Here is a 20947-nt window from a genome sequence, read left to right on the forward strand (position 1 = left end):
CAAATCATTTCATCAGTCCAGAGGTAACATATTATATTACGTTAAAACTCAAAATTTCACAGAATAAAGCTCCGTAACTTTTTAGGGCAGATTTTTTATTGGTGTTGTCAACACACACCGGGGTCGGTCAGATTTAAATGACATTTGCAGGATTTCTTGTAGAACACTTTCAGAATACAAATATATACACAGTAAATGAGTGCTGGCATCTGTCTTGCCTCCCATTTTTAAACTGAAAACTAGTGGACATTCAAGTCCAAATTTCGGTGGAGTCCTGGAAATCTGCTAAAGAAGTTGTCGATGTGTCAGTAAAGGGCACATACTAAATTACATTCTAAAATATAAGACTGTGTTGTACTTACACTATGACATGTAAACAGTATTTAGGTATATACACAACCCTCTTAACCATTTGTGGACAGTCAGACAAAATCCATGACACAAATGTATGACAGAAAAGTATTTTTTGTATAAACATGCATCAACTATGTATTCAAAGACACAGGACAAAAGAGGAACTGAGAGACAAACCAGAGTAGCCAAAATATCTATGATTTAAATAAATTAAATCCATCAGATATATAAAAGCATACATGTACTCGGCCACTTTACAGAGTTGGGGAAAAGCAAATGCCATAGCATAAAAAGGTTAAGGATAAAAAAAAAACAAACAAGAGAAAACATACAAAAAATAATACTCAAAAACACTGACTGACTTCAGTCCATAAACAGCAAAGTTGAAAAGGTGTCCTAGAAAATCATGTTAAGAACTCTCTGTCCCAGGGAGGGAGTGCGGTCTCATTACTAAGGTATAGTCCATCGAGTTCCACAGCAGCAGCCTGGAAAGATGATTTACCCAAAAAATCTTCCTCCATCCCGATCAGCTGAACTGGCATCACTGGCTGCTGAGGACCTCAAGGTGTTTTGGACTCCTCTTTAGGCCTAAAGGACCCGGGGAAAGGAAAAGATTAATGCTCCCAACAAGCCACTTCCTGGGCATCATTGTTAAGTTCGTGCAGTGTTTTCTTACTTTGAGGTGTCCATTTTCTCCTCCTCTGGCACTTTCTCTTCTTCTTTTACTTCTGTAAAAGAAAAAAAAATCAAATTCCTGACTATCACAATTCCAAACCTCTGAATTAAATAAAATGATCTGACCTTGCATATTAACTATTTAGATCTCTTTGTGTTATGAAATGATGTGAGTAGGGGGGAGATGAAAATGGAAAAAAAATGAATAGATACCTTTTATTTCCTCCTCACCTTTCTTCTCCTTTTCTTCTCCCTCTTTCTCTCCTTCAGTTTTGGCTCTCTTGACTTTCTTGAAGCTGGCTGCATTTCTGCGGCCTCCCTCGCCTTCATCTTCAGAGTCAGAAAACTCCTCCTCGCACGCTATCCTCTTGTCATGAGCACGTACTGAACATGGACAGAGGACAGGGGAAAATTAAAAACATGGTGACTAAACATACCAATTCTACTGTTTCACATGGTTAACTTCATATTGTTAGATAAGTGCGAGTGTGGGAGGGTCTCACTGGATATGCGTTTGTTGGGGTCATCCTCTTCCTCATCTCCACTGTCCTCCTGTATAGCATCCTCGGGGATGGCCTGCATCTGAACTCCTGGGGCGTGGGGCAGCATTCGCAGGTTCTCGAACAGGCGCTGCCTGAAAGACAGAATGCAGTTTGAACATACTGACCACTAACAAACACAAAATAACAACCAACCTGAGTCTTGAACGTGTCTATAAAATGGTTGAGTTCTCAACTTTAATCACAATGCACTCACTTGATCTTCTCCAGGTAATCATTGGTGTTCTGATTAGTCATGTTGGAGGGGCTGATGTGCAGCTTGAAGTCTGGTCCAAAGTACTCAAAGTAGTCGTTGTATGGGAGCTCTGTTGAGTTGAGTGAAGAAGTAAACATTTTACATGTTGCATCATTAGTTAATGAGAATGAAGTCATTCCATTGTCTGTATGAGGCTGCTACAAATTTTGCTCTCTTTTCACTTGCTCGGAAACTAAAAACTGCAAACAACAGATTTGAAAATGTGATACCACCTACAAGAAGACTTGAGGAGGCTTTGTAAGTGTACTTTTACTTTACTTTTCTACTTAACTCTGTTGTTATCCTTTGTCTAAAAACATGATACAAAAATTAAAGAAGCAGCTATAGCCCAGAGTGATGTCTTCAAATTTCCCAAACAGATTAATTCAGTGCCACATGGACATGAAGCCTCACCGTTGGGGATGGAAGTATCCAGGGCTACAGCAGTCTCATACGTCCAGCAGCGTGCCACATTACGGATGGTGTAGCCTCCTCCGCCTAGCATTAGCAGTGGCAGGTTGAAACTCTTCATGTACTCCACACACTTGGCATGGCCTGAGCACACGCAATGGAAAAAAAAATATTTAAGCTGGGAGACAATGATTTGGTTTCTCAGTTTAACTTCATTCAAGACAGTTGCGGTTGTGCCACCAGAGAGATGTTTTGTTAACTAACCCTTAATGGTGAGGTTAAAGCAACCAAGTCTGTCTCCTGACAGAGAATCAGCTCCACACTGGAGGACCACGGCACTGGGTTGGTACATCTCCATCACCTTGGCCATTATCTAAACACAGAACAACATCCACAGTCAGATGCTTCTGTGCATCAAGACAGATCTCAATTACAAAAAAAAACAAGTCCTTATTTACTCACAGGTTTGAATATGGCTTCATATGACTCATCATCAATCCCATCCCTCAGAGGGTAATTCACAGCATAGTATTTACCCTTTCCAGCACCAATGTCCTGCAGGGAAAAAAAAGCAAACTCATTACCTGGCTGCGCTGGCGTGACTTTTATTTGCCAAATTATTTCAAAGCTTACCCTCAGGTCGCCTGTGCCAGGGAAGTACTCTCCATACTTGTGAAAGGAAACGGTCATAACACGGTCTGTGGTGTAGAAAGCCTCCTCCACACCGTCCCCATGATGGATGTCAATATCTATGTACAGAACTCTCTGGTGGTACCTGCAAAGAGACGAAAGAGCCTTTTAGTTGGAAAACCTTTGCTCAAGCCTTTGAGAAAGAAATCATGTAGTGTTTGAAAGTATCCTAAAGCTCTTTATTTACCATTTCCACTGAAAGCATCCTAAAATCATCATCAATTCAACAAGACAAATGATCATCTGTGCAGAGTATCATCCACTCATTAAAAATAAACTGTGATAGGGCTTTTATACGCACTTCAGTAACTCCAGAATAGCCAGCACGATGTCATTGACGTAGCAAAACCCTGAGGCCTCAGACTTCTTGGCGTGATGCAGGCCTCCAGCCCAGTTGATAGCAATGTCTGTCTGCTGTTTGTTCAACTTGACCGCACCGGCTGGAGCACAGTGACATGGTGAGATTTAACAGCCTGCTTATACTGAATTTAACAGATTACTGAGGCAAGTATGACATACACTTACCTATAGAGCCCCCTCCTGAGAGCTGGCAGAACTCAAATAAACCATCAAACACAGGACAGTCCTCTCCGACATTGACTGCAAAGAAAGAACAGAGAAAAAAAATATCACAATATTGTTATTTTTCATGTCTAGACAGGCAGTTAGATGAGCACACATACCACACTTAAGCTACACAGACCACCTCTCTGATCAAACTTACATCTCTGCATTTGTTTGCTGAACTCTGACATGTTGTCCGGTCGAATTGAACGCAGGAATTTGATGTAATCGTCACTGTGATACTTGGTCATCTCTTCTGCACTGGCTTTGTGTGGACGCTGAAACACAGAGCATAAATTAGTTTCTTGAGACACACAGGAGGTGCTAAGGAGGACCAGTAATATGACTCAGAAGCACTGTTATTGTAATCAAACATACATATATCTCCATCTTTCTGTAGAGGCCATAGTTGAGCAACAGGTTGTGAGTCATGCGGATTCGGTGGGGCTTCATGGGGTGACCCTGACCATAGTAGTAATTTCCCACATCACCTGAAATCCAAACACAATGGATTATTTCTTTATTTTACACACAGACTGAACAAATGTTAACATAAAATAATCAACAACCGCTCTACCGTCACAAGTTTCTGTGCAGAACACGTTCTTTGCATCAAAAAGGTAGTGAGGGAATTTAATAATCCCTCCATAGATATGTTATGATCCCGACCACTCACTCTGAAATACGGAAATCAAGTTGCCTCGATGAAACTATGCAAACTACCCAGCCACACTTACAAGGTAGCGCCTTGTTACTCAGCTGAGATGTCGATCAAAACTTGATTTTTCGCAGGACTACTCGACATTTGAATTTAGGAAGACGAGCATTTTAATATTAGCTTACTGTTGACGATAATTGCGGCAACAATGAAGTAACGTTAATCATCTCCCCTTTGTTAGCTTTTTAGCTAGTAACGTTAACTAGTCTAGTTTAAAGTACCAATATCTGACAAATAAACACCTCGCTCAGTGGTATTTTAAGGAAAACCAGTGCATTTGAAGACACTGAGCGAACAGTATTAGGACATTATTAGTCTGTGCGGACCAAGAGACGGTGTGTTTGCTCGGATGAAGAGAGCCTCCTGCTACTCAAGCTAGCCAGGTTAGCTAGCGAGCCAGGTTTGCAAGAGATGAAATAAACTGCAACCTTTGTTAGTGCAAAGTAGCGAAGTTCATTGGTTACTGCGTCCGCTGTCTAAAGTATAGGCATATAAATACTCACCATCATAGTAGTAGCAAACTTTTTTCTTTGTTCCTTGGGAAGTAAGCGCCATTTTACTGTTCTTTGGCTGGCTTTCACCACACGCCGAAGGAGACAACAGCGACTAGAGGCGGATAGTTTGTAGCACGTCCAATCAATGGAATGTAATGACCGCTGCTGTCGACAGGAGGCGGCAGAGTTAGTCTGTCCCAATCACTAACTGTGTAATGTGTTTACACAGTGCTGTTTGTGCTGTTTATGTCAATGGTCTCAACAAAGTACTAGAATGTTGTGTTATGGTTGTTATATTTTACATTATGGAAATCCGTTATTTTTTAAAAAGTGATGTCACAGTACCACAATATCAGAAACGAAGGCCCTGCATTCAAAACAAAACTTAAATGTAACTAGGCAACAGAAGCATTGTCGAAATGCACTTTTACAATAGTAAAAGTATTCGTTACACAGCCGGATCGTTCCTATAATATACTACATATATGATATATTAAGCTTCTAATAATTGATGCATGAGTGGATTGGCATTTTAATAATACAGCTGATCAGGGAGGGGCTCTTTACATTGTATAGTGCTTGGTTGTTCAACCCGTGGTGAACCATCACAATTAAGTTCATACATTTTGAATATAAAATCTCAGAGTTGGTAAGTAATTCTAGCCATTAAATAAAAAACAATGGCCAAGATAAATGTGCCTCTAAAATGTGGTCCATTATAAGATAGAATGGAAAAGTAAAATGAAAGTTCTCATGAACTGCTCAGGTACCTCAAAATGGTACTTCAGTGCAATACAACAGTACAGTTACATTTCACTACTGCTCAATGTCATTCAGACACTTTGTACATGATCACAAATACATATTTTCAGTGGCTGTTATAAATATTTGTGGTATATCTGCAAAATATGTTGCACATACCCAACAGCACACAAGATAAAAAAAACTGCACTGTCCAGAAGGTAGCATGATTTAATTTGATTAATTTATCTAAATGCACAAATAAAACTTTTAAGCATTTTTGTATGTTATGAAACATATCACACAGTATATTTGGGCTGATCATGGTTCATTTTAAGTGAAATAGATTGTGATGGATTTTGCTTTATTCTACACAACATCAAACAACGTCCATGTAAAGCTTTTTACTGGAAAACAATTTGAAAACATTCATTTGAGGTAAAATACAGCTAAAGCAGTTTGACAGTATTTACATCTCAATAATGAGCACCACGGAGAGCAACTACTTGTTCAGCCACATCAGACAGTTCCCAGATTATTAAAGCAGCATGGTGATCACTCTCCTTTCTGCTGTTTGTTCTGCAGTGATCCAGCTGTTACAACAGTTTCAGGTTCCATCTGTGACTGGATCGTATATAAAAGGCCACTTCAGAATAAGATAGATGCAGAAACAAAGTACTCTTAATTGGAAAATCTCAGTTTGTACCCTATGAATATAAAGAGATATACTCCTAAAAAAAAAAAAAAAAAATCTGGCGTTCACAGGCTCTGCCTTTAGTTTGAGTATATTTATTGCATGTCTGTATGCCTTTCTGCACCATCAGGGCTATTCCTGGTACTGTCTCTCTGTGGCAGTGAAGAAATCTTCCAGAACACTCCTCAGATACTCAAAGGTGGGCCTGTCTTCTGGGCTTTCCGTCCAGCACATACACATGATGTTGTAAAGCCCCTCTGGACAGTTTTCTGGCTTCGGCATCCTGTAGTTCCTCTCCAGGTTCTGGATAACCTCTGGGTTGGACATACCTGAACAACAGGTAAAATGTGGAAGAGCAGACAAAGGGCATGATGTTTTAAGAAGTTATAATCCATGCCAGAGATGTAATTTAGTAATATCAGAAAATGATTTTGTGATGAAAGAGTATGACTACAGTGAACAAGTCTTTACCAGGGTAAGGTATGCGTCCATATGTCACTATTTCTGTCAGGAGGATCCCAAATGACCACACATCCGATTTTATGGAAAAGGTGCCATAGTTAATGGCCTCTGGGGCAGTCCATTTGATAGGGAACTTTGCACCTGTGAAAACCAGGAGAGGGGAAATAAGCATGTAAACTTGGTGGAGCTACTGCACAGAGTTTCATTACACTTTCACTACACTGATATCGGTGATCTCTACAATGTCTTGTTACCCTCTCTTGCTGTATATTCGTTGTTCTCAATCAGTCTTGCCAGTCCGAAGTCAGCAATCTTGCAGATGAGTTCATGAGACACCAGAATGTTGGCTGCTCTCAGATCCCGATGGATGTAATTTTTCGCCTCAATAAAGGCCATGCCATCAGCCACCTGCAGGGGACAGCACTTCATAAGCAAAGTCGTCAGAGTGAGAGACCTGTGTATGACTTGGTATTGTGTGGTATTTATGTGTGTTGGACAGATGAACAGAAAGATTCCCAAGCCAGGGAGTTAACCACTTCCCCAGGTCAGTTCTCTGTAGCCTTTACCTCCGTACTTCGCACATGTACTCCACCCAGGTAAACAGCTGTGCCTGCTTTACTTCCTGATACTGAAAACTGCAGTCCTGCCTTCACCTGACTGTCAGACTGGCTGATTACTCCAGTGAGTGTCAATGATTCAATCAAATATTACATGAGCCATTTTCTCATAGGCAGACTGCAGTGGGAAGTCAATACTACACTTCATGTATGAGGCACATTGTGCAAGATATTTTTGGTAAATGCCAATGATTTCCACAGAACTCACCACCTACACTTAATGTGTATGTGTGTCTGTGTCTGTGACTTCAAACGTGTAACTTTCTCAGTTTTGCTGGGTCAGTTTGTGCACATTTCAGACATAAGAATCTATCAAGTAGGTCCGACTAGCCCTTGGGGTCTTGTCAGAAATGTGAGAATCACGTATGTGTGAGATGTGCATGTCATAAACTTCTACTATTGTCATGGCTCCCTATTCAGGGAATTTAACACCTCTTTATTTTCCATTCCTATCATGTCATTGTAAATCTGAAACGTCAAACCAGTATTTTGCATTCATTAAATCTGGTGTCTGCTTCACTCTCCTATAGCTCACATTCATCTGAGTAAAATCTATTTAAACATAAAACATTTAAGAATAAGAATCAGGACAGCTAAAATTGCTTGAATTTTTAAGTTTAATTACATGACAGTATAAGTTACTTGAGTAGCGCCTTTACTGCAAATGTTCATCAGCGCATGCCGAGTGGCTTGAAAGCACATTTCTGTAAAATATGTTCACCACAAAGCTCTTCATAAACCCTAGCTCTCAGCTCTAAGCTCTAAGGCGTCACAAAATCTGCCTACTCTCGATGAAGAATCTTTTCTCTTGCTAAACTTCAGAATGTCTTCCTGTGGTTGTGTTTTCCATTCCCGCACCCACCCCAACCTATATGTATCTCAAGTTCCTCAGCTAACATGTAACATTTCGAGTAGATGTGAGTATGATTATACTTAGTCTCATTCACTTTGTTGCGAGTTAGATAAGAAGATTGATACAGTTCTTGTGTCTAAATGGTAAAAACAATCAAAAAAAAAAAAATTAGCTGGAGTGGTTAGCTAGTTAATTTAACGTAAAACTGGAAAACGGGAAAGAGTTAGCTTGTTTCTGTTTGCGTATCAGCACCTCTAAAGAGCATCAAATAACATTGTCTCACGGTCTCACAATAAGACTCCAGGAAGTCACCGCTCGCAACCAAAAAACAAGTCTAACACATAACGCTCGTAAAACTACAACATTTTGTTTTACGCTTTAGGACAGATTTAACAATCCAGATGTTAACATGTGAATTAGCAAGCTTTAGTGTTACTGGCAGGTGTCTTTGTGCTAAGCTACGCTAAGTTCCTGAATGTAGCTTTATATTTAAAGTGGTACACTATTCTTATGTAATTCTCAACATGAGAGAAAATAAGCAAACTTTCCAAAATGTCAAATATGTTCAATCATTAGGCTTATCTGAGCAAATTTATTCCATTTTAAATTGTATATTCACATCATGGACTTTCTTATGGGTGATGGTGCACAATCTTTGTGGCAGAGCTGTGACTGAGCATCTTGTTGTAGGTTGATAAAAGACAGCAAGGCACACCAAGAGAAATTGAGTGGAAAATCACCATCTTACATTCAGTTTCAGGTTTTGTCATTGTGCCCTGATTGTGAAAATTCAGCTGAGTCTGCACCTTGGTGAGCACATAAAAAATGTAGTGTTGAATATAAACCTCATCACAGTAGTGGCCACTTTCCTGTCAATAAGGCTAATGCTGAGAGAATAGGAAGTGAAAGAATAAATGAAAAGGTGTCTTGCCTGAGACGCCATGTCTATGAGAGTGTTCATGGGCAAACTGCTTCCCTCCGTTGTTTTCAGGTAATCCACTAGGCTACCTGTAAAAATGACATTCAAGTTATAACACTTCAGCACAGCATTTTTCCTTGTTATTTGTTGATTTATTTGGTTCATTTAACTGAGGTGAACAATATGAATTTATTTTTAAAAAATCATGTCAACCGCAACAAGTGACTTTCAGTAACTTCTTTCTGCAGTTAAAAAATGGGGTCACCACAACAAAACATCATGAACATTACAGATGTATACGCATGTTTTTGAAGGTGCTATGTACGGGAGCTTACACAACAAAAAAATGTGATATGAAGTGGAAAGCAATTGATGATCCAGAAGGCTAATGTCATTTTCCTTGGTCAAAAACACCATGTTTCCCCACAGACATAAATAGACTATGTTGGACCAGAATAGCGGTTCAAATCAGGGAACATAACACTGCAAGGAAGTACACCAAGCATCAGTCAGGTTGATGCATAGTTTCTGACAGCTGACTTTGTGTTGAGTTTGATTAGGACAGAACAATACTTCTGCACACCAGCGTACTGAGTCAAACCAAAGGAAATACTTTAAGGGGAATGACCATGCCAGGAAAGAGGAGGCCTTTGCTCCTCTGCTTAAGTCCGGAAGACTGCTTTTGAAGTCTGAGAGCCAGAAGAACGCTCTTTGTCAAGGTCACAAAGGGAAGCTGGGATGACACGCCTGTTATTTTCCATCTTTGTTGTCTTTGGTAATAAAAAAGAGGGGACAAACTGAAAAGACGGGAACTCCGAGCCATCCTTTCTCTGGACAACAGAGGCGTCAATTGTGTCCTGTCCACACGTGGATCCCAGACAAAGAGGCAGCTTCATGTAAAGCCACTGCTGGTGGTTTACAGACCACACATACAAGACTATACAAAGACACTCCATTCAATTCAGCTGTAAGGCAGCTGCTGTGTTTGTCGCAACATCTCTCTATGCATTTTGTCATTGTTTCTTCAAGTGAGAAAGAACTGCAAATACTTTTGAGATTAACATGAAACAGACACCGGATCACTTCCATGTGACTGTTGCATTTGAGTGTAATTAACCATAACTCAGCATAGAGTTTGTAACGTGAAAAGTTGTTTGCAGCTGTTACCATGACCACATTTTATTACTTGTGTTTGTGATAGTAATTTCACATGTAACTTTTTTTTGTATGAACGGGAAAAGAGGAAGATCCAATGGCAAAATGCTGAACACACTGTACACTGTTCCAGTATTTGTGTACATGTGTCTGTGCATGTGAATGTCTGCGGGTACATGTGTCCGCTACTGGAAAGTAGCCAGGACTCATCAGGGCTGAACAATAATCTGGTGAATCACCCTCTCCTATTTAACACCACCTCGTCTCGCATCGGCCAGGAGAAACTTCCCCCCTGTGAGTAAACAGCATTAACCTGTCTGGAGGATCTTGGGAAAAGAAGTGAAAGTTCATGTTTGTTTTGAAATGTTTTAACACAAAGCGGCGAATAAAGGAGGGTCATGAGGAGAAGCTGAAAATAGAAGGCGGGCCACTTCAGTAGAGCAGCATGCTTTGGGAGGCGAGGCTCATGACTTAAGCTCCCTTATTTAGTTGTGCTCACACAGCTACATTCATTTACAGTCATGGGCGATGATTGTGCTGCGATATAATGACTGCATCTTATCATTTGTCATAGACAAATAAGTAGGCAGACAGCTGTGGTTCCAAAAGTTAATTCAACAGAGTCACTGGAGTGGAGCACACGTCTGAAAACACTCTGACTCATGAAAAGAGTGAAAGACACAGGGCAGCCCAGTCTTTTGTTCAAGCATGTGCTCTGGCACCCAGAGTCCGATAACAGGTCAACATGTTTGATCCTGAATATAAAACACTTTCTTTGTCTTTGCTCCAGGCACTGAACTCACCCCAATGACATCGTCTTTGGTGTGCAGGGTAACAGAGCAGGAGATTAAGGAAATGATCGTTTCAGACAGGCTTAGACATATTTTAGGTGACTAAACTGAACTGAATGGAGCCGATATGTTCACAGAAGAACTTCTAATTCATTTATCGTCAGCTGAGCATTCATTTCACGAAACCACCCCGAGACAAGGTTTTCCTTTTCTTTTGATGTGAGCGTGAAATATGAAATTCCCTCTTGATGCTTGGTGTTATGAGTAAAATGCTTCAAGCTGTAACACATAGAGTATTTCTACCCACCATTTTCCATGTACTCTGTGACTATATAGATTGGCTCCTGAGTAACAACAGCGAACAGGCGGACAAGGCGTGGATGCTGCAAGTTCTTCATCATGTTGGCCTCTGCCAGGAAAGCTTCCACTGACATTGTGCCCATCTTCAGGTTTTTAATTGCCACCTTCCTCTCATTATTGTAGAGACCTGAAAATAGACATTTAAACATCACTGGGTTTCTAGTAGGCATTGATTAAAACAAAACTGTAGCAGCTTTTACAATGCTAACATGCTGATGGTATAATGTTTACCATATTGTCATGTAATTTGGCATTTTAGCATGCACATGCAAGTAGCATTAACCACGAATTAGGCCTACAGCTGATGGGAATCTCAATCATTTAACAAGTGTTTAGTCATAAAGTATTGTGTGATCTAAGCGCATGTGTACTCCTGTGCATGTATATACGTCAATATGCTCAAATTAAAACCTTCTGAGTCATGAAGAATTGAAAAAAGTGTAGTTTTCACCGGATGATGCGTGAGGGGAAAAGTTCAGGGATCTCAAAAATTCATACAGTGATGTGAAACAAGTCTAAAGATGCTGAGTGATTTAACTCAAAACCACAAATGTCAACCTCTTGAAGAAAAAACAGGGGTCATTGAAGTCAGTAGGATTCATTGTGGGAACCACGGATATCTGTACCAAAGTTTGTGCCTGTTTAGCAAATATATACTGACATATTTCACTGGATAAATTAAACATTTGACCTTCTGGTGGCACTAAAGGAAAAGTCAGAGGACACCCTAAATTGTTGAGATTCATCTTCTGGACATCACTAATATCTGTACCAATTTTAATGGTTTTAATAATTAATTCATCCAACAATTGTTTGAGCTATTTCACTGATAAATCAAAAGTGTCAACTTTATGTTGCATTGGCAGTCAGTAGGCTTCATCTCCTGTCATGACAAAATGCACCAGCCGTTGAGGTATTTTGGTCAAGACCAAAGCAGTTGGCCGATTGCCATACATCACCCTCCTTACGGTCGTGCTGCTAGCATGACTAAAAATATTTTGTGTACATGAATTACTACAGTATTATTCATATAAAAAGTAAACAAGGAGGGCCTTCACCTTATCTTCTAGGGTCATAAATACAAAGGTTATGTCCTGAGCTGTGATCAAACATGTGCTAAACTAACAACAGTTTCACATGACTCTCACGCGAACAGGATCTCGTTCTAGCTTGGGGACACTAGCACTCCTGAATCATGTCAACCAAACCCACTGCCGACCAGATTTATCTTCAGTCATATAACACTGCTAGCATTTCACACCATACAGGAAGCTTAGCAATACTGGGAACAAATTTTAGTTCCTGTTTAAAGTATTCCACCTTATTTTTTATCTACAGTTATAATCTTCTTATTATAAAGGATGGCTATTGCATGTTTTCTTAGTAACTAAAAAGCCTAAACATTACATAACAGATGAGCGTCACTCCCATTATTCAAGTATGTCACATGTTTGGATTAGGGTAAAGAAACAAGTAAAGTGCAGAGACTGCATGCTAGGAGTTACTGTAACTAGAACGTGGCTGTGAAATGTGAAAAGTTCCATGGCTGCCAATGTTAACTCTAACACAGCGGTTTGTTTGGGCTGATGAATTGAGCTGGCAAACGTGGCTGGAAAATAGTGAAGGGTTTGTGGCACAGATTATTTCAACCGATACCCATATGATCAAAACATTTTGTCTTTTTGTTTAACTTAATACTCCAACATGACAATAGATATACACACAGGTATTATAAAGAGACAGTTCTTCCAATTCATGGGCTCAGAGGTAAATTCATGTAGTTTGAGTGATGTTGCGTAACAGGGATAATACCTCACATTATTCTCCAGTTAACCAGCTCATACAAGCCTGCAATTAAGGCTGTGCTGAGGAAACTGTTCTGCATACACTGCAGAAAAGCCCTGGCAAAAGGCTGTCTCACAATCAAACCCACAACTTGATTGAGCAACTGAGCTTTGTACATGTGATCTATCTGTGCAAAATGTTTCAGACTCGAAAATGTTTCATATGTGCAAAATGGAAAAACAGTTAATTGATTGAATTTAACTAAAGAAACTAATAATATCACCATTTTCTTTTACAAAACCCATAACCTGCCCTTCCTCCTGCCGGTCACTCACCCATCCAGACTTCTCCAAACTGTCCTGCTCCAAGTCTGCGCTCCAGCTTCAGGGACTCACGAGGAATCTCCCACTCATCCTGCCACCAGGGCTTCTGCGGCGCCCTCGACTGACATGGCTTCACCAGCTTTGTGCACAGCCCATCTGAATCACCTGGATGGCACAGAGAAGGGACATAGGCTTAAAATGATTCAAATGAAGACCCAAAGGTAATTTTGACTAATTCCATCAAGAGGCTCCACGCACGTGAGTGATGCTGGACAAGCTCCTTCAGCGAGTTAAAGGATATCTTGGCTGTGATGTAGAAACCTCCGTTGTCCATGTTGCGGATTCTGTAGTGCTTGACTCCTTCACCAGTGTTATGGTCCAACTCCCTGATTGATAAGGAGTAAGACCCTGGAACAAAGAGGAAGCATAATGGAATGTGAAAACATGCGGATTTCACCTGAAATGCCTGACAATTACATGTTTGGCAACATAATTTATTCAATTCTCAATTCATTACAGCTATGGGTCTGCACACTGACTTTACTATACACTTCAACAGATTTTAGTCTGCTTGACTGCTGCTACAGTACCAAGAATACTGATACATCTAATGGGGTTAGAATCCAAATGTTTGGCTTGCAGAAACAGAGACATGAAGGAGACTTTTACACAAACCTTAACATTTTCGCAGGAAAACAAAACTGAAATTAAACAGATGAATGCCGTTGGGAAACAGGAAGGGAGTTTTGGGAAATGGGTAATATTTACTAAACACTGCCAGGAATAACAACACTGAGTAACAGCGGATACTAGTAATTTATACATTTTCTCACTTGCATAATTATTTAAAAATGCTATGTGCTGCACCTTTAGGCAAATGTAACCGACCATATTCACCATGTGAAATAGATTATTATGTGTAAACTGTAGTTGAGTAAGTGCTATGATGATCACTTCACCTGGGGTTGTCTCACTCTCTCGAATCAGGAAGGAGCCCTGCGTATTCCCAGGAGCGAGGAGGAGCCTCACAGCTTCTGATCTTGAAATGTTCTTAAAGAACCACCTGCAGCACAAACACACAGTTTGCTTCATGCTTTGAGCTAACCACTTCCCTTGCCTCAGGGACACAGCATGCATTATGTGAGATGGTGCTGAGGTTGAGTGACATGGTAGCGAGATCAGTATCGTTATGTTTCCTGTATGACTTACGGTTCAGTCTCCACCGTGGTCATTGCAACAAAGTTGTATGGGATGTAGCCCTGCTGGCCTGTCGTGAGAGACTCTGCCAAGTACCACTCTGGATCATCCCTGGATGTCAACAGAGACAACAACAGTGACACCAGTCAGTTTATGATGTGTCACAGCAGTTTGGACTTTCAGGGATGAATGGGTACACCTCCAGAAAGCACTTTCAATTAGTTTCCACAGGCAATAGGAAACTTGTAATGTAAATGAAATGAACCACATCACATTTAGCACTCGGGGAAATGTCTTACATATGAGAAGAGAAGAGAGAGAAGAGACTACAGAGGGAAGAGACATGCTCACTTCAGTACAATACTCACCACGGCTTGTTAAAAATTTGAGGTTTATAAAGGGAATAGTTCAAATTCAGTTCAAAGAAAACCACTCACCTGATAAATCTTTATCCATCAACCAAACTGTACTCATTTTCTGAGTATTTTTTAAAAAAATGTATTTTATATATATTCATTTAACTGTTCATTTACATTTTGTGAACTACAAGTTCCCTCATTATGGTGGAGGGTAGTTGGTTAGTCGGTACCTGGGTAGTTATTAGTATGGTAGTATTAAATTTAATAAAACAATAAAATGTCTAAAAAATTACAATCCACCACAATAAAACCATGAAACATGTGTCACATCATTACAAGCCCCCCAAACTACCTGATATTACCATATTACCATTGCCCTGACTGAATAAAGATCCTGAAAAAAAGTCTTAGAGTTTGTGGGCCCACCAAATAAAACCAAGTAAATCAGTTCTCTTTAACTTTTCATGTTTATAATCATCTTTTATGTCTCAAAAAATTAAATACATTTTTCTTCTCTAATAGCTTGTTTATTGTTGGTCTGTTTTGTGTTAACTGCTGTACAACAAATTGATCCCTTGGAGAAAATAAAGATAACTTGACATATTTTATAGCTAAACCAATGCACTGCATCTGTAAGCACGACTCATACCTTTATTTCCTGCATTACAGGTTTCCTCTTTTACACATGCCTTGCAATCATGTGACTAAAGGGTTTTGATATTTTTATCCTTTTTCAGTAGTTTACGGCATAGAAAGACAGGAAACAAGACATGACAGTAAGGGACAATGACACGCAACAAGCCCCTGGTTGAAACGGGGACACATGATGTGTGCTTTAGGCCACGAGGCGGCCAGTCATCGTCCAGGTTAGATTTTTGTGTATCATAGTTAACACAGCTGGTGACGATGCGGAGGGGTTGTCTTGTAAGTTCAGCACAAAAGAAGTCTCAGGTGAAAGGAGTGGATGGCATGTAAGAATGCTGTCTGGGGCTGATATGTTTATTTTTTCTTTACTAAACTTAAATATATGTTAATCAGCAGCTTACTTGTTGATGATCTTGAGTTTGTCTCCCTTCTCAAAGCCCAGGTCACCGTCATGGTTGGGTTCATAACTGTATATGGCCAACACAAGGTTGTCTGCAAGAGGAATATTGTAAGTTTTTGTTAAATAAAGCATACATGAAGTAAGCTGAGGGCTGTTTTCACTTACAGATGTGTCTGTTAGATGGGAATGAAAGCTTATGACGTGTGCTGAGTGTTTGAATTTCTGTGACAGTGACATTCTGAGAAGTAATTCTGAAGCTTAAGTCTGAATGGAGAGAATCTATTATGGCTGCCCATTATCGATAATGTCGCTGAAGATAAAATGTGTAGAATCTTAACCCATTAATACGTGATTCATCGCACCAAATTTCCCTTGTGAGGCAAGTGGAATTTTCCAGTGCACTTTTCTTTCTAAGGGGTGCGTCTCAAATCGTTTTCTTTTATTTTCAATACGTGAGTGGACCATATTTCGTTTCAGAGGAAAATACAACCGCACAAGGAGCTACGAAGAATTCCACCTTACAGTGATTTGCTCTTTCTACATTATTTACAAGACTGAAATATAATACAGCAAACAGGGAGATGACATGGGCTGCTGGGGGATGTGGGATGTGAAGCCTCCGCAGCTTTCTCTTACCGGTAATTAACAATCTGATAATTCTAAGTCCAATGATTGGGCAATGTGGCACGTTAGTCCATCTACAAAGCAGAGTCAATCGAAGCGACTGCTCAGGAAGATTAGGAATGAGGTACTGGTACCGCACAAGCATTTTGACTATTTTCTGTTTACCCCATTAACAGGATGCCATATTGTTTTTCACCACTTAACATGTAGAACTCATGTAGAACTCAGAACTCAACATGTAGAATTTATCGTATCTTGTCACCTGGTAGAGGAGATGTTGGAGGTGAATGCTGTGACGGTTGAAAGGGAATCAGTTGGTCTGTGTACTGGGAAGAGACAAAACAATCTTAAGTTTAGTATTTTAAATTAAGCTTCTTGAAGAACAAGAAAAGATTCATGTAGTGAAACAATATCACATGTCACATGCATGGTAAAAGTTAGGTACATTTTTGGTTTATGGTGCAAATCTGGTTGATAGATCATCTACAGTTTTGGTTTTTCTCACAGATAAAATGTGTCAGTGTGTTGTGGCAAAAGCACAGGTGGTTTTCTCCTTCATGTCTGGGCTAATGTCACATCTGACTCATGAAGAGGAAACAAACAACATTGAGAAAATAATTATGCTCCCATTTAAACACAGACGCAAGATAACTTCCCTTGCAGTTATGTATGTTATAAAACATTTCGAAACTTAACTATACCAGAGCAGATGGTACTTAATAATTAATAATTTTCCAAGAAATGTATTGTGGGAGCCCATGCCACTACCACTACAGTCAGCTTATGTGTACGTCCTTCAAGTGGTCAATCACATTCAACCACACAAACATCAAAGCCCTTTCATGTCAGGCTCACTTACACACATACAGGCACTACAGTGTATCTACTGTCACGTATACATGTGCATAAATATTATAAAAAAAATGTACATGGACACTCACTGGGTTGCAGGACTGGGGCGCTATGGGACAGTTGCAGTGTTCACAGATTTCATCCAAGTTCTCGATCCATTCACTGTCTGAATAGTCCGAACTGCAGTTACATCCCATCTTTCCTGCAATTTAGAGTTTCAAGGTGTTTATCAAAAGGTGTAGTATGGGCAAGTGGTCATGAGAGAATTATTAGCTATTTTTTAATTGCAATGATTCTCTAATGGCTTCTTGGACAGCTATGGTGTCCTCAGACAAAAGTCTCTCATAAAAATCCAAGATTTCGAATTACAGAAATCAACTGCTGTGAACAACACAATACGTACATGAATTTCTTTTTCAGAAAGGACCTTTTTCATGGTTGTATTTTAAGATTTGTAGGTGGAGAACGCTAACAGAAAATATTTTCATTTCTGAAAAACTGCTTTAATCGGATGAGACTGAGGGCCTCACTTCAAAATGGAGGCTCTACAGTGAATCAAGTTGGGAACAAAGAACCCAATAAACTTTTCCACTTTTCGACACCCTTTGACACCATCTGACATACACATAACAGTCACATGGAATCACATCAGTCTCCTCCAGAACTGCGATAAACAAACACATTGTTTCTACAACTTTCAGCATTGCAAATCACAGGCCTTCACACGTCCCAATTCTAATGCAGACTTGAATAGCAGGTGCTGCAAAAGTCTGCAAATGCTAATCTTGTATAATCCAAGGACTGCACGTGTTCTGTATTGTGTTTTACGGCGGTGCCCTGCACGAAATGGCTTTCTCAAGCTCACTTGGCTCCCATTGGACCACTCAATGGAACAGGGTCAGTGGGCTAATCGCAGCAGCCGCCTGTCCCAGGGGCTGAGAGCCATGAGAAAAATCTTGAGGGGACTGACCCGGCAATAACAACACACCACTGTACTGAGACCCCGAGTCACTTTCTTTTTAATGATCAGTACTCCTACGCCTGTTAGCCAGCACTCAGTGAGTCCTATAAACCAAGTGAGCATTTTTCATTGAGGGGCTGCCCTCTTCTTTTTGTGATCTGCAGCTGAAGGCCTTTGCAAACAAATACTGATGTTTGACAGTGTTTGTATTGTGTGTATTGTGTATTGTGTTTGTATAAAGTATTATGGCCATATAGATGGTAAACAAGGTCTGTAAGTTATCTAGCTTAATCTGACTGAAGCTTTTAGACTAATAAACTATATCTTATATTATAATTATTATTATATAGAGATATTTTCTCCATAAACCAAGAAACAACATCTATACACAAAAATGATACATTTTAATGGAAATTTTCATGCTGTTATATGAATTTAATAGCACCAATTTCATGTTTCACATTCAAGTGTGTTCTGTGCTTTACATCCAGTCATTATCACCTACCAATTATCTGTCAAATATGTTTGTACGACTATGATTTTCTAAATGTATAAATGATTGAAGTTTTCATTCAAATTTAATAATTATCTTGGAAAATGGATAAATACATCATTAAATAGCTAAAGAATATTATTGCTCTGTGGGGTCCCAGCTTTTTTGTAATATTAATTGTATTTTTTTTTTTTTTTATCCTCAGTGATGATGAGAAGCCTTATTGGCTTTTACTTTAAATCATAAGTGGAAAATTAAACACACCCATATGGATTTTAGCGAGCTGGCCATTTCTGGGTATGTACATTATTGTTCTCTATCCGTCAGTTTTTAAAGTACAGTATCTAAAAAAGGCAAATGATCAGGCATTTTTATCAGCTCTAAACAGCTCTGACTTACGCAGTATATTTTATGTGAAACGTGATAATGTTTGGCTATGTACCTTGGTCGCAGTCTTTTCTTTCCCCGTATTCTATTATTTGACACTGATAGAATCACAAGTTTGAAACTTACCTCTTGAAATGTGAAATGTCTCTTCAAGTATCCAACACCATCAGATTTCAAGAGCCTCCATGAAGATTTTTTGTTGTTAAATAGTTTCTTTTCTCAAAGAGTTTTTGAATTTTCACAACAGGAGCTTGGGTGTGAAGATGTTTTCACCCGCTTCCCGTATTGTAACTAACTCAGCGCAAAGAACGCTGATAGATGTCTGTATACACACGCATGCAAACAGACTTTAGGGGAGTGGAGGAGAGCAACCCAGAGAGTTTCCTGTCGTTGAAAGGTTGAGGGTTGCTCTGCAGGCTTCTAACAGGTGCTTTACCATGCAGCTGTGTGTGTGAGCAGGGGGAACGTTACAGACTCCATGGTAAGGGGGTCAAGACAGCATCCCTCCCAAAGTCAAAGCCAAGATGTGAATGTTCCAACACAGTTAGACAAGGAGAGACAATGCTGGGGTTATATTTAGATATTTTTGTGCTACTTTTATGTATAACATCTGTGAGTGTGTGACCTTTAAGTGACGAACACCATCAGTGGCAGTCTGAGTTGGTGGTCTGGGGTTATACAAAAGAACTTACCCTGCAAGAAAGTTATTGATAAGACAGAGGATTTCAGATGAGTTCAGATTTATCTTAGCAGTATTCTAATTTATTAAAATTCATCACACCACACAAAAAACACTTTGTTGATTTGAGACAGTTGTGTTTTTTGTGTAGCAGTTTGAAGCATCAGCCTCAAGACAAATAAAGAACAATCACGCATGTGGTTTGTGTGCGTACTGTTTGTGGCCAGCAAACCATTTAAAAATAGACTTTGGCCCTGGTATTTAAATCCAGTGGGGAAAAAAAACAAAATTAGCCACATTAGTCATTAAAACTTCACACCAACAAAGACATGTCCAACAGTAAATGACCTTAGTACAAACCATTATCTCAACCAAAGCTCTTGGTTGAGTGCTGAGAGCCACAGCATGGTCACATTTAGGCCTGAGAGGGTAAATGAATTAACAACACAGATTCCTAACCCACTCTGAGCCTGTGCTGTTGTGCTTTCTACCCTTCAGACAACTCTGCTGTTGGCCACATCTCTTCTCTTGTGGTGAACGGCTGCTGCTGCTACAGAGCATGCACTGACAGGATGTCAGTCCAAACATGACAGGAAGTGCACAGAAATATGTGCTTAGAACACTGCCACAGAATATATTAGTGTCACTTGCGATGAAACCACCTGAGCTCACTCTTTTTCCGTTAAAGCACATAGCTGAGAAAGTGTAAATTCAGGAGGGTGGGTGAAGTAGGCAATGGAGGTGATGTATGTTACAGAGACTTTTACTGAACTGATTTCAGCAAGACAAATAGAGAATAAAAAGAAGTCCATGCACGCCCGTTATACTGTGCCTGTTTTTCATTAATATGATGAAATAATAATGTGGCTCATCCGGCACATACCCAAGAGATCCTCACCATCTACGGAACTTTAAAGGGTATTCCTAGTTTCCCCTTAACCGCAATTGT

The 20947-nt window shown here is 39.8% G+C and overlaps 2 protein-coding genes across 3 annotated transcripts; both read right to left on the minus strand.

The window, feature by feature from the left end:
* Positions 1–74: 74 nt before the first annotated feature.
* LOC124071720 (probable histone deacetylase 1-B) lies at positions 75–4908 on the minus strand. 2 transcript variants are annotated; one of them, XM_046412523.1, is made up of 14 exons: positions 4711–4908; positions 3868–3980; positions 3650–3767; positions 3451–3525; positions 3227–3365; positions 2869–3010; positions 2698–2790; positions 2500–2608; positions 2239–2379; positions 1786–1894; positions 1533–1663; positions 1261–1413; positions 1031–1082; positions 75–942 (listed from the first exon to the last, which is right to left on the minus strand). In XM_046412523.1, the coding sequence occupies exons 1-14, from the start codon at positions 4760–4762 to the stop codon at positions 915–917; spliced, it is 1455 nt and encodes a 484-aa protein (XP_046268479.1). In that variant the 5' UTR covers positions 4763–4908; the 3' UTR covers positions 75–914. The 2 variants fall into 2 exon arrangements, with proteins under 2 accessions (XP_046268479.1, XP_046268478.1); XM_046412522.1 differs by having other exon boundaries at positions 1243–1413.
* Positions 4909–5657: 749 nt separating this feature from the next.
* On the minus strand, positions 5658–19659 carry lck (LCK proto-oncogene, Src family tyrosine kinase). Its single transcript, XM_046412537.1, has 13 exons — positions 19446–19659; positions 17568–17680; positions 16889–16952; positions 16004–16094; positions 14611–14709; positions 14361–14464; positions 13660–13809; positions 13414–13566; positions 11241–11420; positions 9000–9076; positions 6853–7006; positions 6608–6739; positions 5658–6465 (listed from the first exon to the last, which is right to left on the minus strand). Exons 2-13 carry the CDS (start codon positions 17673–17675, stop codon positions 6269–6271), a joined length of 1509 nt encoding a protein of 502 aa, XP_046268493.1. The 5' UTR covers positions 17676–17680; positions 19446–19659; the 3' UTR covers positions 5658–6268.
* Positions 19660–20947: the final 1288 nt, after the last annotated feature.

Source organism: Scatophagus argus, chromosome 15 (genome assembly GCF_020382885.2).
Source record: "Scatophagus argus isolate fScaArg1 chromosome 15, fScaArg1.pri, whole genome shotgun sequence".
NCBI lineage: Eukaryota > Metazoa > Chordata > Actinopteri > Scatophagidae > Scatophagus > Scatophagus argus.